Genomic DNA, 13,247 nt, shown 5'->3' on the forward strand with positions numbered 1-13,247 from the left:
ACGAAAACGACACATAGAAATGTACGGCAATCTTTGTACCTAATTTTGAGGAAAAAATCCCTATGGTGAAATTGGACCTACCAGCTATTAATTAGCTAAGATAACATCAACTTAATTGTATAACACACCCAGTTTTCATGTCAGAGGACGCGGTTTACTGTGCTGGTTTAAGACGTTAGGAAAAGATGGAGTAAATATCTAATTATCATTTATGGTGGAAAAACAATTTAATTGTCAATTTTCATTACTACTAAGTTTGAATCGAATGTTAGTTAATATATCAATCATTTAAAAGAGGAGAGATGGAAAAGCAAAACTCTTTGCTTAGCCATGAAAATATAGGTGGAGAGACAGACAATGTAATAATTAGCACTCTACAAAACAATCCCTAAACTCAAGGTTAAGACACCAATTCATTAATACTCTCACTTAATTATTTTAGATCTTGAAATAAAGTATAGTTTCTTATTTTATTTTATTTTATTTCTTATATCCACCGGCAAAATGAGAGATCACTGAGAACAAAAGCTCTTTGTTATTACACAAGGAAGAACAAGAAGAAGAACAGCGACAAGTCTGCTCTGATGTTGTGTTCAGGATCGTTACGAATCAATGATGCAGCTTCACATATCGCCTAGCATGAGAAGCATCACGATCTCGAGCAGCAAAGTCGCAGCTCGTCACATCTCTTACCGAACTCTCTTCCACACCATCTTGATCCTCGCCTTCTTGTTGCCTTTCGTCTTCATCTTAACCGCTCTCGTTACCCTCGAAGGTGCCAACAAGTGCTCCTCCATTGGTAAAATTAAAAATCACCTCTTTTTAGGATCCTCTGTTTTGGATTAGGATCTTACAAAAAAAGTTTGCATCTTTTTAATGTCCATTGTCACAAGCATCTTGTTGTGATTGATCGTACTAGAATGGGGCTTAAGTCAATCAATTTTTTTTTTTTTTTTTTGGATTTTTCTTGTTAGGTCCCCCACTGATTAAATTTTGTAGGATCTTGCTTCTCAAGGAGCTGTTCACAATGTGCTCCTCACATTTTTCCTATCAATTCATTTTTGTTGTATTGTGGAGCTGAATAGTTTTTTTGTTATTCTATATGCTGTCTGAGGTATCTCGGTTCTATGCTTTTTTTATATGGTTTATGATGTTCATTTGCTGAAGTTGAATGATCTGCTTTGCTTCTTACTCTCAGATTGTTTAGGGAGGAGGTTAGGTCCACGTCTTCTTGGTAGGGTAGATGATTCAGAGGTGAGTTGTTTCTTTTCTTTACTCTCTTATTTTCTTTAGTATCTTCTTAAATAATATTTTCCCATCATGTGTCTCTCTCTTGCTGCAGAGACTAGCTAGAGACTTTTTTAAAATCCTAAACGAAGCAAGTACTCAAGACATTCCAGATGGTTTGAAGCTTCCAGATTCTTTTAATCACCTTGTTTCAGATACCAAGAACAACCACTATGATCCCAAGACATTTGCTCTTGTCCTGCGAGCCATGGTACTACGCTTTGTCTCTATAGTGAGCCATATAAATTAGCAGATAATAACTTAATGTGATTGTGTTTATATCTCTGCCTTGAAACAGATGGAGAAGTTCGAACGAGACATTAGACAAACTAAATTTGCAGAGCTCACCAACAAGCACTTCGCAGCAAGCTCCATCCCCAAAGGCATTCACTGTCTCTCCCTAAGACTGACAGATGAATACTCCTCCAACGCTCACGCTCGTCGTCAACTTCCTTCACCAGAGCGTCTCCCTCTCCTTTCAGATAACGCTCGCCACCATTTCATCCTCTCCACCGACAATATACTGGCTGCATCGGTTGTGGTCTCCTCCGCAGTGCAGTCATCTTCAAACCCGGAGAAAATAGTCTTCCACATCATCACAGACAAGAAGACCTACGCCGGTATGCATTCTTGGTTCGCGCTAAACTCTGTGGATCCTGCTATTGTGGAAGTTAGAGGCGTTCATCAGTTTGACTGGCTGACGAGAGAGAATGTTCCGGTTCTGGAAGCTCTGGAGAGCCATAACGGTCTCATGAACTATTACCATGGGAGTCATGTCGCTGGTGCAAACCTCAGTGAAACAACTCCGAGGAGATTTGCTTCGAGGTTGCAGTCTAGAAGTCCTAAATACATATCTTTGCTCAACCATCTTAGAATCTATATACCTGAGGTGAATCTTTATATCTCTTGTTTCAATTTTTCAGTTGTGATTCATTCATATGCTAATTTAATCTCTTTTTTAATTGGAATATTAGCTTTTTCCGAACTTGGACAAGGTGGTGTTCTTAGACGATGATGTAGTTGTTCAGAGAGACTTGGCTCCGCTTTGGGATGTTGACCTTGGTGGTAAGGTCAACGGAGCAGTGGAGACTTGCCATGGTGAAGATGCAAGTGTGATGTCAAAGAGGTTAAGGAACTACTTTAATTTCTCTCACCCGCACATAGCAAAGCATTTGAATCCTGAGGAATGCGCTTGGGCGTATGGTATGAATGTATTCGATCTAAAGGCTTGGAGAAAGACAAACATCAGAGAAACGTATCACTCCTGGCTAAGAGAGGTAATCCAAAGAAGCCTTGCACTCTTTTTGTTATCTCACTCTCTTACTGTGTTTGTTTTTTTGGTTTTTGAGCAGAATCTGAAGTCGAATCTGACAATGTGGAAGCTTGGAACCTTGCCTCCTGCTCTTATTGCGTTTAAGGGTCACGTCCATGTAATAGACTCGTCATGGCATATGCTTGGTTTAGGCTATCAGAGCCAGACCAACGTAGAGAGTATCAGGAAAGCTGCAGTGATACATTACAATGGGCAGTCAAAGCCGTGGCTGGAGATTGGTTTCGAGCATCTCAGGCCGTTTTGGACAAAATACGTCAACTACTCGAATGATTTCATCAAGAACTGTCACATCTTGGAGTAGCGAAAAAACGAAACTTATAGATGGGATATACTTAAGGTAACTACGGGTGTAAGAGACAGAGGAAAGATATTAGGAAGAGAAGAGGTAAAAACAGGAGCAGAACACTGCAGGTTTTACTCTACAAGATTAAGAAATATTAGTTAGCCACATACTTAAGAAACCTGTTGCAGAGCAAAGGTGCTGATGCAGCATAAGAGAAAGGGAGAGAGAGATACAAGAATCATTCTTTCTGTAGAATAGAAGGTACCCTTTTGGAAATTCTTTCGGAGAATACGAATTTGTGAGTCTTTTATAAGATTGGATTATATTAATTTATATTGGTTATGAAGGGGGGTGATGATTAAATTAAGGGCAGTTGTTGATAGTTGAAGAACAATGTATAAACACTTCTGTTGCTTTTGATGTACATCTATCTTATTATGCCATTTCGGTTCTTTAGAAAAGTATCCTCAACCACTGAACCTGCTGTGATTTGTAATGTTAGCACTTGAGCTACTAGTATATAAGTACTGTATCCACATGAAGAATGGACTTAGCTTAGAATCTTGATAGCTAAATAGAGAAAACTGAAAAGCTTTAAGTAACTATTTAGAGGCAATTATCCGTTCATATAGGCATAGAAAAAAGACATCGTTTTCCATTGACACTCCGTTCATTACAATTAAAACACCCTAGAGACTGAAACGAACACACCAGAACACAGTAAGCAGGAGACCCAAGTTAGATAAACTCATCCAGTGTTAGATGATTCTGGCGGCAGACACCTTTGCCTTCTCTTTCTCCAACGAAGCTTCTATCTCTGAGCACTTTTGCTTAAGGTCCTTCAGTTCTTCCTCTAACTCTTGCATCCGAGCCTCACCAGTCTGCTCCTCCTCCTTCTTTCCCTTCACTTTCTCGAGCTTCTCCTCCAACCAATCCACCTTAAATCCCGCATCTTTCACGTGCGCTAGTGCATTCTGTGCTTCCACCAGATCTTCGCTGGAAAGCTCCTGAGGTGACTGGCAGAGTGTTTCGATCAGGGAGAGTAGGACAGTCATGCATGCTGTCCTCAGATGTTGGTTCTTTGCACGGAATTGTAATGCAATGTCGGGATGTTTTTCAAAGATACGGTTCACGAGTTTCACCTGCAAATGAAAAAAGGATTAGTATTGTAATAAAAACATATATTACAAAGTGTGTATTTAGTTTCTTGCCTGTGAAGAAAGAACTTGAAACCCATTGGCATCCACCCAATCACAACCATCATCCAGCTTTGTCTTTGTCAGAGTCAGAGGTTGGACAATGTATCATCCTTACGATTTCCCTTGGGAAAGGCCATGAGACGCCTACATGCAGAAAGCATGCAAAAAATTATTTAACTTTAAACAGAAGAATACATTAGAGAACAAGTTGTGTTATAAGTCCTTACCATTTGCAGCCACCGCTGACGAATTGATCAGAATATATTTTCTCAGACTCCAAAGATGAGAAATTTTTAATCACCCAAGTGAACTTTCTATCATGCCCCATTGGTCTTGATGGTGACTCTCCTGCAGAACCAAATTTGTAAATCAAACAAACTGACTATTGGAGAAAACGAAAAACAGATCAATGAAACCAAACCAGTATATAGTCAAAATAATGAACTTACTCCTGAAGACATTTGAATATAAAGATAGATTTGTGCTCTAAGAAGCTTATTGAAGACTAATAGCTCATAGAGCTTTATTTATAAGAAAGAAGAAAGTAAAGAGAAGATGAACTCTAGATTGTCACCAAGAACACAAGTAAATGAACTGATATTTCATTAAGTGGAAGAGAGCTGCTCTTATGGCAGCCAAGATAAGTTTTTACAAAGTCTTAAACTATTATTTATACTAGATGGTAGAACCCTAGTTACATGGATTTCTATGGACTTCTCCAATGACAGTCTTGGGCTTGTTGTGGGCTTGCTGTGTGGCTTCAATACTCCCCCGCAAACTTGGCGTCGGGTGAATGCAAGATGACAAGTTTGAACCGCAAATGCAGATGGCTTGGTGGAATAAGTAGTGGAAGCATGATCACATGGCTAGGTGTAGTCTTCAATTCACCACATAAAAGAGATTGTTGGTCTATACTTGGAGAGTATCGCATGGCTTCACTCAGAGGTTTCTCTTGAACTTGGAGAGCTTAGTCGATCTCACTCAGAGGTACATTGTGACCTTTCTTTCTCACAAAGAGTCCGGATTCTCTTGTGACCCGTTTAACTCTAACATTTTTTTTTTTTGTCTTATAACAAAAAGGGACCTTCCCACAACAACTTGTATCCATACCCACTATCTTTCTTCCATTCAATAACCATCTACAATCTGCATCAGACTTTCTGACTTTCTCTTTGGCCTTTTATCGAGCACCTTCTGTGCATCCAATAAAATCAGTAACTTATAGCCCTATTCTCATCACGATCAAACCCAATTTCCTCACTATCAAACCCAATGAATGTACGCTTCATCCTACCTTCACAATTACAGACCTATATCTAAACCAGCAACTTTCCTTCTCAAACTATCAAGCATTGCTTCATGTTCTGTCCTAGAAGGAATAAGAAGTTACCGTGGATGATAAGATGAGAAGCTTTAGCACTGTCATTAAATCCTTGCTCTCACATGTCTCTGAAAAACTTGAGGAACTTGTGACTCTACTGCCTTCACGTCTTCAGAAACGAGCGTCCATGGCTTCCAACATTACCACAACCTTGCTGACTCGTTCTTCTTGAATTTTCATAAGTGCAACCAAATCGTAGAAAGTCTCCTCCTTTTTTTGGATTTCGACTTCAGAGACCATACCCACGAAACAATGAAGCTGACTTAAGGTTGAGGAAGCTGAACGTGATGAAAGAACACCCATTAACTCCTTGTTTTTCTGAGAGAGCTTGTTGGAAGCTTGAGATGGCTTAGAAAGAGTGCACGGAAGCTAGAAGAGGATAGAATAACCCATGAACCGACTGAAGCTCTGATACCATGAAGACATTTGAATATAAAGATAGATTTGTGCTCTAAGAAGCTTATTGAAGACTAATAGCTCATAGAGCTTTATTTATAAAAAAGAAGAAAGTAAAGAGAAGATGAACTCTAGATTGTCACCAAGAACACAAGTAGATGAACTGATATTTCATTAAGTGGAAGAGAGCTGCTCTTATGGCAGCCAAGATAAGTTTTTACAAAGTCTTAAACTATTATTTATACTAGATGGTAGAACCCTAGTTACATGGATTTCTATGGACTTCTCCAATGACAGTCTTGGGCTTGTTGTGGGCTTGCTGTGTGGCTTCAATAACTCCCTCCGTTTTTTTATATAAGTCGTTTTACAGCTATACACGTAGATTAAGAAAACCATTAATTTCTTATACTTTCTAAACAAAAACATCATTAATTATTTACCTAACCACAATTGAACCAACAGAAAAATAAAAGATATATTACAATTGGTCATACAACATTAATTACTAATAAATTTTACATAAAAACCGAAAACGACATATAATTTGGAATAAAAAAATTTATCTACAATGACTTATATTAAAAAACAGAAGGAGTATTTAGCAGCGAAAAGTGAGACGCGGACTGACTTTAAGAAGAGAGAAAGAGAGGAATGCGAATCGCTTCACCTTCCTCATGGCGCTTTGATTAGTAAATGACTATCCGATAGTATTTATTTTTAATTACGTGTTACTCCTAAATACATTATAACACAAAGAACCAAAGTCAACGGATTATGCCTCAAATAACCAAACACGGATATTGAAATATATCTGAATCAGATTTATATATTTACATATAATAATTACTTTAAATTTAAAACAGAAAATAATATTTAAAACATATAAAATATTTTGAAATAGTCCAAAATACTCAAAAAATATATGTAAATAGTTAAAAGTAAATGTCTAAATAGCTAAGTTATACTCAAAACACCAAAAATATTTTGAAATATCTATTGATTATCTATCTAAATATTCAAACCTAACCAATTTACATGTTAATTTAAGTTATTTTGGCATACATTATTTAAATTTATATGCAATATATTTTTTATTTTTTAGATTTTGAAAAGTTTGAAATGTATATAAATTTTCAATTTTTAAAAATAATTTAGATGTGTTATCCTAACCCAAATCCGAAACCCAAAAGTTTGAAGTGCATAGTCATTTGAAGCTGCTGTGATTTATAATTCAAAAAAAAAATGGAATGTTAAAAGGTTGAGCATTTTCATTGGCGTGCATATAAGATGGGAAGAAGGAGAGAAAGGAATGGAGCATATGGAAGCATTTGATTATTGAGATCCCATAACTATTGAAGTAGTAGTCAAAAGGTGATCTGAAACAGAAAAAATCAGTCTGTTTATGTTTTGGAAATGGATTTTAACAACAACAACAACAAAAAGTGGAAGAACAGAGTACAGTTAAAATAGCTTTGGGAGATTCTAATTCTCTTCTTCAATATTTTATTTCCTGCAATTGTTTTGGGTGAGCTTTTTGATTGCTTGAGGTTTGGTTTCAAATGTAATTATGATTCTTAACGGTGGAATCATAGATAACATTTTCAAAGCTGCTGTCAAAACTTTTAGAGCATCTGTATTGAGGTTCACACTTTTTCTAAAAAAAAAATATTAAAATATTCTTATTTTTGTGAACTCAATCCCTGCAGGTTCACTGGAATTGGTCCGTTTAATTATTTTTTTTTAAATCAAATGAAAAAGTTAAAAAAAATAATAATAAAAAATTAAAGTTATGAACTCTCCTCAAAGTTCATTGATACAGATGCCCTGCGGAATAAGAAACTGACAGTGGATTACACTGTTTGGTTACACGCGCTCCATAGCTGCAAGTGGGTTACACTGTTTGATGTCTGCTTCAGTCGTACTTGGGCCGGCCGACCTGTTAAGCCCAACTTTCGAGAAAATATATTTTCTATTTATTATTTCAGCTTTATTTAGACGGCTCATATTATTTCCACATCGGAAAATCAAATAATTTCTCTGAGATAACACGTGTCAGAAGAAGTTCCAGGCTCATCCCGAGGGGTCAGGAAGGCTCTCCGGCGTCGTTTAGCATCTTCCTCTCCCTTCTTTATTATTTCCTTCTTCTCACTTCTCTTGCTTCTCGCTAACTAAAACTACACGAAAACACAAGCAAAAAGCGTTATCGTTTGCTCAATTCTTAAGTAAACATCTCGCCGTTTAGCGAATTTATACTAAACTCCCTGTTGTAATACATCTCCCTTTCTAAACTGTTTACCGTTTTTTAATTTCTCCGAGCAAATGGCGACGGCTAAGACGACTGCAACGGCGGCGTTTAGTGGTATCGTCGGCGGCGTAGGATCAGACTCCCGAAAGGTTTCCTCTTTCTCTCACCTCCAACCTTCCGTGGCTTTCCCGGCGAAGCCCACTTCCTTCAAAGCACTGAAACTAAAGCAGAGCGCGAGGCTCACTCGAAGACTTCAACATCAACCGTTCGTCGTCCGATGCGAAGCTTCTTCTAACGGAAGGGTATAAAGTCTCAAACTTTAAGCTCTACTGAACTGTAACCGTACATGAAAACTGACACACGATTCTTTTGATTTGTGTATAGCTTACACAGCAAGAGTTCACAGAGATGGCGTGGCAATCGATAGTCTCTTCACCAGACGTGGCTAAAGAGAACAAGCAGCAGATCGTGGAGACGGAGCATCTTATGAAAGCTCTTTTGGAGCAGAAGAACGGTTTAGCTCGAAGGATCTTCTCTAAGATCGGTGTGGATAACACTAAGGTTTTGGAAGCGACGGATAAGTTCATTCAACGGCAGCCAAAGGTGTATGGAGAAGCTGCTGGTTCGATGTTGGGGCGTGATTTGGAAGGTTTGTTTCAGAGGGCGAGACAGTATAAGAAAGACTTGGGGGACTCTTATGTCTCTGTGGAGCATTTGGTTCTTGCTTTTGTTGATGACAAGCGGTTTGGGAAACAGCTGTTTAGGGATTTTCAGATATCTGAGAAGAGTTTGAAAACTGCTATTGAGTCTATTAGAGGGAAACAATCAGTCATTGACCAAGGTTGGTTACATCATTTGAGGTTTGAGAGTTTGTAAGAGTATATAGAGTTAATTGTTTATGTTTTGACAGATCCGGAAGGCAAGTATGAGGCGTTGGAGAAGTATGGTAAAGATTTGACAGCGATGGCGAGAGAAGGGAAGCTTGATCCTGTGATTGGAAGAGATGATGAGATCCGTAGATGCATTCAGATTCTCTCAAGGAGGACTAAAAATAACCCTGTGTTGATCGGTGAACCTGGTGTTGGTAAAACCGCAATCTCAGAAGGGTAAATTGTCACAACACTAAGTTTCAGAAACTTAAACCATATGTTTATGTGATGCTTAAGATACCACATTTTGGAAACAGACTTGCTCAGAGGATTGTGCAAGGAGATGTACCTCAAGCATTGATGAACAGAAAGGTATTCAAACTATAACATCATACTTTTATCTTCTTTTTTTCTTACAATCGTTTGCTGGTCTCTTTGCAGTTGATATCTCTTGATATGGGGGCACTTATTGCTGGAGCAAAGTATCGAGGAGAGTTCGAAGATAGACTAAAGGCTGTACTTAAGGAGGTCACAGACTCAGAAGGCCAAACTATTCTGTTCATCGATGAGATACACACAGTTGTTGGTGCAGGTAAGCAACGCCGTTTTCGTTGTATAAGAACAGTTTGTACATTCAGCAATGATTTTGAAGAATCTTCCTTCCTTCCTTTAGGTGCTACTAATGGGGCAATGGATGCTGGTAATCTACTAAAACCAATGTTGGGTCGAGGCGAGCTAAGATGCATCGGCGCAACAACGCTTGATGAATATAGAAAGTACATAGAGAAAGATCCAGCCTTGGAACGCAGGTTTCAACAGGTTTACGTTGATCAACCTACCGTGGAAGACACGGTTTCGATCCTCCGTGGTTTGAGAGAAAGGTACGAACTTCATCACGGAGTTCGCATCTCAGACAGTGCTCTAGTGGAAGCCGCTATTCTCTCTGACCGTTACATCAGCGGCCGGTTCCTACCTGACAAAGGTTTGTTACCATTTCATCATCATATGATCTTCGTTAATACACAAATGTTACTAACTTATTTGTTTTTTTTACAGCGATTGACTTGGTTGATGAAGCAGCAGCCAAACTAAAAATGGAAATCACTTCAAAACCAACAGCTCTCGACGAGCTTGACCGCGCGGTGATCAAGCTCGAAATGGAGAGACTCTCACTCACCAACGACACAGACAAAGCTTCAAGAGAGAGGCTAAACCGGATCGAAACGGAGTTAGTCTTGCTAAAGGAGAAGCAAGCCGAGTTAACCGAGCAGTGGGAGCACGAGAGGTCCGTCATGTCCCGTCTCCAGTCCATCAAAGAGGAGATAGATCGTGTCAACCTCGAGATCCAGCAAGCGGAGCGCGAGTACGATCTAAACCGCGCAGCAGAGCTCAAATACGGAAGCCTAAACTCTCTCCAGCGTCAGCTAAACGAAGCTGAGAAGGAGCTCAACGAGTACTTAAGCTCTGGCAAGTCTATGTTTAGAGAAGAGGTGTTAGGCAGCGACATAGCAGAGATCGTGAGCAAATGGACTGGCATCCCTGTCTCCAAGCTCCAACAGTCCGAGAGAGATAAGCTTCTGCACTTGGAAGAGGAGCTGCATAGACGAGTTATAGGTCAGAACCCTGCAGTTACGGCCGTAGCCGAAGCGATCCAACGGTCTAGAGCCGGCCTGTCGGATCCAGGCCGTCCGATAGCTTCCTTCATGTTCATGGGACCGACAGGAGTCGGCAAAACCGAGCTGGCCAAGGCGCTAGCTTCTTACCTCTTCAACACGGAGGAAGCTCTGGTGAGGATCGACATGAGCGAGTACATGGAGAAACACGCGGTCTCGAGGCTCATCGGAGCTCCTCCCGGATACGTGGGATACGAGGAAGGAGGGCAGTTGACTGAAGTGGTTAGGAGGAGGCCTTACTCGGTCATCCTCTTCGACGAGATCGAGAAGGCTCATGGAGATGTGTTCAACGTGTTTCTCCAGATCTTGGACGATGGGAGGGTTACTGACTCTCAGGGACGTACGGTGAGTTTCACCAATACGGTTATTATCATGACCTCGAACGTTGGCTCGCAGTATATACTGAACAACAACGCGGATGATGAGGGGAGTGAGCTCGGTTATGAGACGATTAAGCAGAGAGTGATGGATGCTGCGAGATCGATCTTTCGTCCTGAGTTTATGAATAGGGTTGATGAGTATATTGTTTTCCAGCCTCTTGACCGTGAGCAGATCAACAGCATCGTCCGGTTACAGGTATGCCTTTTCACTTCAAATAAAAGTTTGAATATTTTGGATAAAAAGGTATTTTGGTAATTAGTTTTTTCCTGTATTTTGGTTTATAATTAAGATTTTAAAATTAATTGATTATTTTAATTAAATATAGTTATTATTTACAAGTATATAATCTTATATTATAGAAATTCGGGTATTCGTTCAATTTTCGTCTCCCATTCTCCTTCGGTTTTTCGGTTCTGATTCGGTTTTTCGGTTCGATAAATGTGTCCAGCACGGTTATGCTGTTCAAGCCCTTACTGAATCACTCTTTTTGTGTTATATTCCACAGCTGGCTCGTGTGCAGAAGCGGATTGCGGATAGGAAAATGAAGATAGAGATCACAGATGCGGCGGTGGATCTTCTCGGGAGCCTCGGGTATGATCCTAACTACGGAGCTAGACCTGTTAAGCGTGTGATACAGCAGAACATTGAGAACGAGCTGGCGAAAGGTATCTTGAGAGGAGATTTCAAGGAAGAAGATGGCATTCTGATCGATACAGAGGTCACAGCGTTCTCCAATGGTCAGTTACCTCAGCAAAAGCTCACATTCAAAAAGATTGCGTCAGAAACGGCAGATGCTGAGAAGGAGGAAGAAGAAGCTTTCTCAAAACAGAGCAATTGAAAAACGACACCTTTTGGAGCCCAAGAAGTTTCGGACTTTATAGTACATAGCTTCTAGTGAGTTGGTTGTGACAGAACAGAATGATAACATTTATCTCAATGTGAGATATAAACCATAAGCTAATAAGTTATTGTGCTGATGTCTCAAAATCCATATTCTCTGAAAATGCAATGTATTTTAGCAACGTTATATAGTTTTCCGGTGACCACTTATATGTTGGGCCTGATTCGTTAGGCTTGTGTGGCACTTCCCCGTAGATCTGCCAAAAAGACATGATGTATGTGTTGCTTCTGCATCATTTAACGGTTTTAGGTGAAATATTTAGTTTGAAAAAAAACTTTGCTCTTCTTGGCGTATCGAACTCTAAACCAAAAGAAATGTCGTGTTCAAAAACTCCAAGGTCAAAACCGGTATTTAAATGTTTCTGTTTGTTGGAATTTGAGTCTATCGAAGGGAATGTCGACCAACCAGATACGATAGAATAAGATAATGTCACGTTCTATTTGCCATCTTGTGCCCACTTGGCTCCTAAGTTTTTTCGTCTTGGCCTTAGCTTACATGCATGGACATGAAAGAAAGAAAAAATAGACACGAGTTATTGCACATGGTTTTCTTGTCTTCTTGCAATATGCTCGAATAGTACATTAGACAATATTCCACATTTTCGCTATTATTTTTTTAGAAATATATTATTGCTAAATTAGGCGTTTGTTTATTTATTAAAATATGTCGACAAAAATCTATATGCATTATTAAGTGGTTGGTGATCTAGTGATCTGATTCTGAACACTTCGAAGATTACGGACTGAAACTTCTACCATTATACTTTTTCTCCTTCACTCCCATTCATGTGTATTCCACTAATCCCTCTCACTTAAATTTCGACCATGTCATTATCATTCAAATGGGTGAAATCCGTTCAAATTGGTCGTGACTCGAACTATAAACGTATGGTATGGTTTTATACGACTCTCACCTTGTGGAAACTTAGCTGTCAGGTACGTGGCTGATACCACAGGTCCCCAAAGGTGCATTTAATGTAAACTAGTAGAATAAAAGGTAATCTTGAAATTCTGAGAAAATGTGCTGCTTTATAATAATATAAGTGGGTATCTGTAAGATGTTAACCAACAAATATGCCTAACTACGAGAGAAGATTTTACAGTAGGTTTCTTTTTTTTTCTGCAACCATTACAATAGTTTATTCTGCCTTTAACTTTTTGATGATCAAATAATTTATTTTATTCACAACGTTAATATCAGAGTGTGTGTTAGTTATATGGCTTACGTCCCATGTGGTCAATCCACACTTCCATAGGTAGGTACATTACGTATAAGTAAACAAGTATCAATTTATCATAC

The 13,247-nt window shown here is 39.1% G+C and overlaps 3 protein-coding genes across 4 annotated transcripts; 2 read left to right on the plus strand and 1 right to left on the minus strand.

Annotated features, from left to right (window-relative positions):
• The first annotated feature begins 186 nt into the window (after positions 1-186).
• LOC103846409 (probable galacturonosyltransferase 14) lies at positions 187-3,346 on the plus strand. Of its 2 annotated transcripts, none has more exons than XM_009123324.3 (6): positions 187-775; positions 1,199-1,254; positions 1,343-1,498; positions 1,586-2,176; positions 2,262-2,564; positions 2,640-3,346. In XM_009123324.3, the coding sequence occupies exons 1-6, from the start codon at positions 613-615 to the stop codon at positions 2,919-2,921; spliced, it is 1,551 nt and encodes a 516-aa protein (XP_009121572.1). In that variant the 5' UTR covers positions 187-612; the 3' UTR covers positions 2,922-3,346. The 2 variants fall into 2 exon arrangements, with proteins under 2 accessions (XP_009121572.1, XP_009121571.1); XM_009123323.3 differs by having other exon boundaries at positions 258-799.
• Positions 3,347-3,483: 137 nt separating this feature from the next.
• On the minus strand, positions 3,484-6,229 carry LOC103846411 (MATH domain and coiled-coil domain-containing protein At3g58220-like). Its single transcript, XM_033281661.1, is given in 6 exon segments — positions 3,484-3,670; positions 3,673-4,045; positions 4,115-4,213; positions 4,216-4,246; positions 4,330-4,450; positions 4,552-6,229. Coding segments are annotated over 5 exon segments (633 nt in total). The 5' UTR covers positions 4,431-4,450; positions 4,552-6,229; the 3' UTR covers positions 3,484-3,641.
• Positions 6,230-8,012: 1,783 nt separating this feature from the next.
• On the plus strand, positions 8,013-12,094 carry LOC103846412 (chaperone protein ClpB3, chloroplastic). Its single transcript, XM_009123326.3, has 8 exons — positions 8,013-8,426; positions 8,509-8,965; positions 9,035-9,230; positions 9,311-9,365; positions 9,435-9,585; positions 9,667-9,975; positions 10,050-11,242; positions 11,553-12,094. The coding sequence occupies exons 1-8, from the start codon at positions 8,199-8,201 to the stop codon at positions 11,883-11,885; spliced, it is 2,922 nt and encodes a 973-aa protein (XP_009121574.1). The 5' UTR covers positions 8,013-8,198; the 3' UTR covers positions 11,886-12,094.
• Positions 12,095-13,247: the final 1,153 nt, after the last annotated feature.

The sequence above is a fragment of the Brassica rapa genome, chromosome A10 (assembly GCF_000309985.2).
Source record: "Brassica rapa cultivar Chiifu-401-42 chromosome A10, CAAS_Brap_v3.01, whole genome shotgun sequence".
NCBI lineage: Eukaryota > Viridiplantae > Streptophyta > Magnoliopsida > Brassicales > Brassicaceae > Brassica > Brassica rapa.

Bases quoted from the DNA above. Each gene is read 5' to 3' on its own strand.
- LOC103846409 (XM_009123323.3), top strand. From the start codon at position 613: ATGATGCAGCTTCACATATCGCCTAGCATGAGAAGCATCACGATCTCG. The intron at 1,499-1,585 runs GTACTACGCTTT...GCCTTGAAACAG, and splicing joins CTCTTGTCCTGCGAGCCATG to ATGGAGAAGTTCGAACGAGA. The intron at 2,565-2,639 runs GTAATCCAAAGA...GTTTTTGAGCAG, and splicing joins ATCACTCCTGGCTAAGAGAG to AATCTGAAGTCGAATCTGAC.
- LOC103846412 (XM_009123326.3), top strand. From the start codon at position 8,199: ATGGCGACGGCTAAGACGACTGCAACGGCGGCGTTTAGTGGTATCGTC. The intron at 8,966-9,034 runs GTTGGTTACATC...ATGTTTTGACAG, and splicing joins ACAATCAGTCATTGACCAAG to ATCCGGAAGGCAAGTATGAG. The intron at 9,231-9,310 runs GTAAATTGTCAC...TTTTGGAAACAG, and splicing joins AAAACCGCAATCTCAGAAGG to ACTTGCTCAGAGGATTGTGC.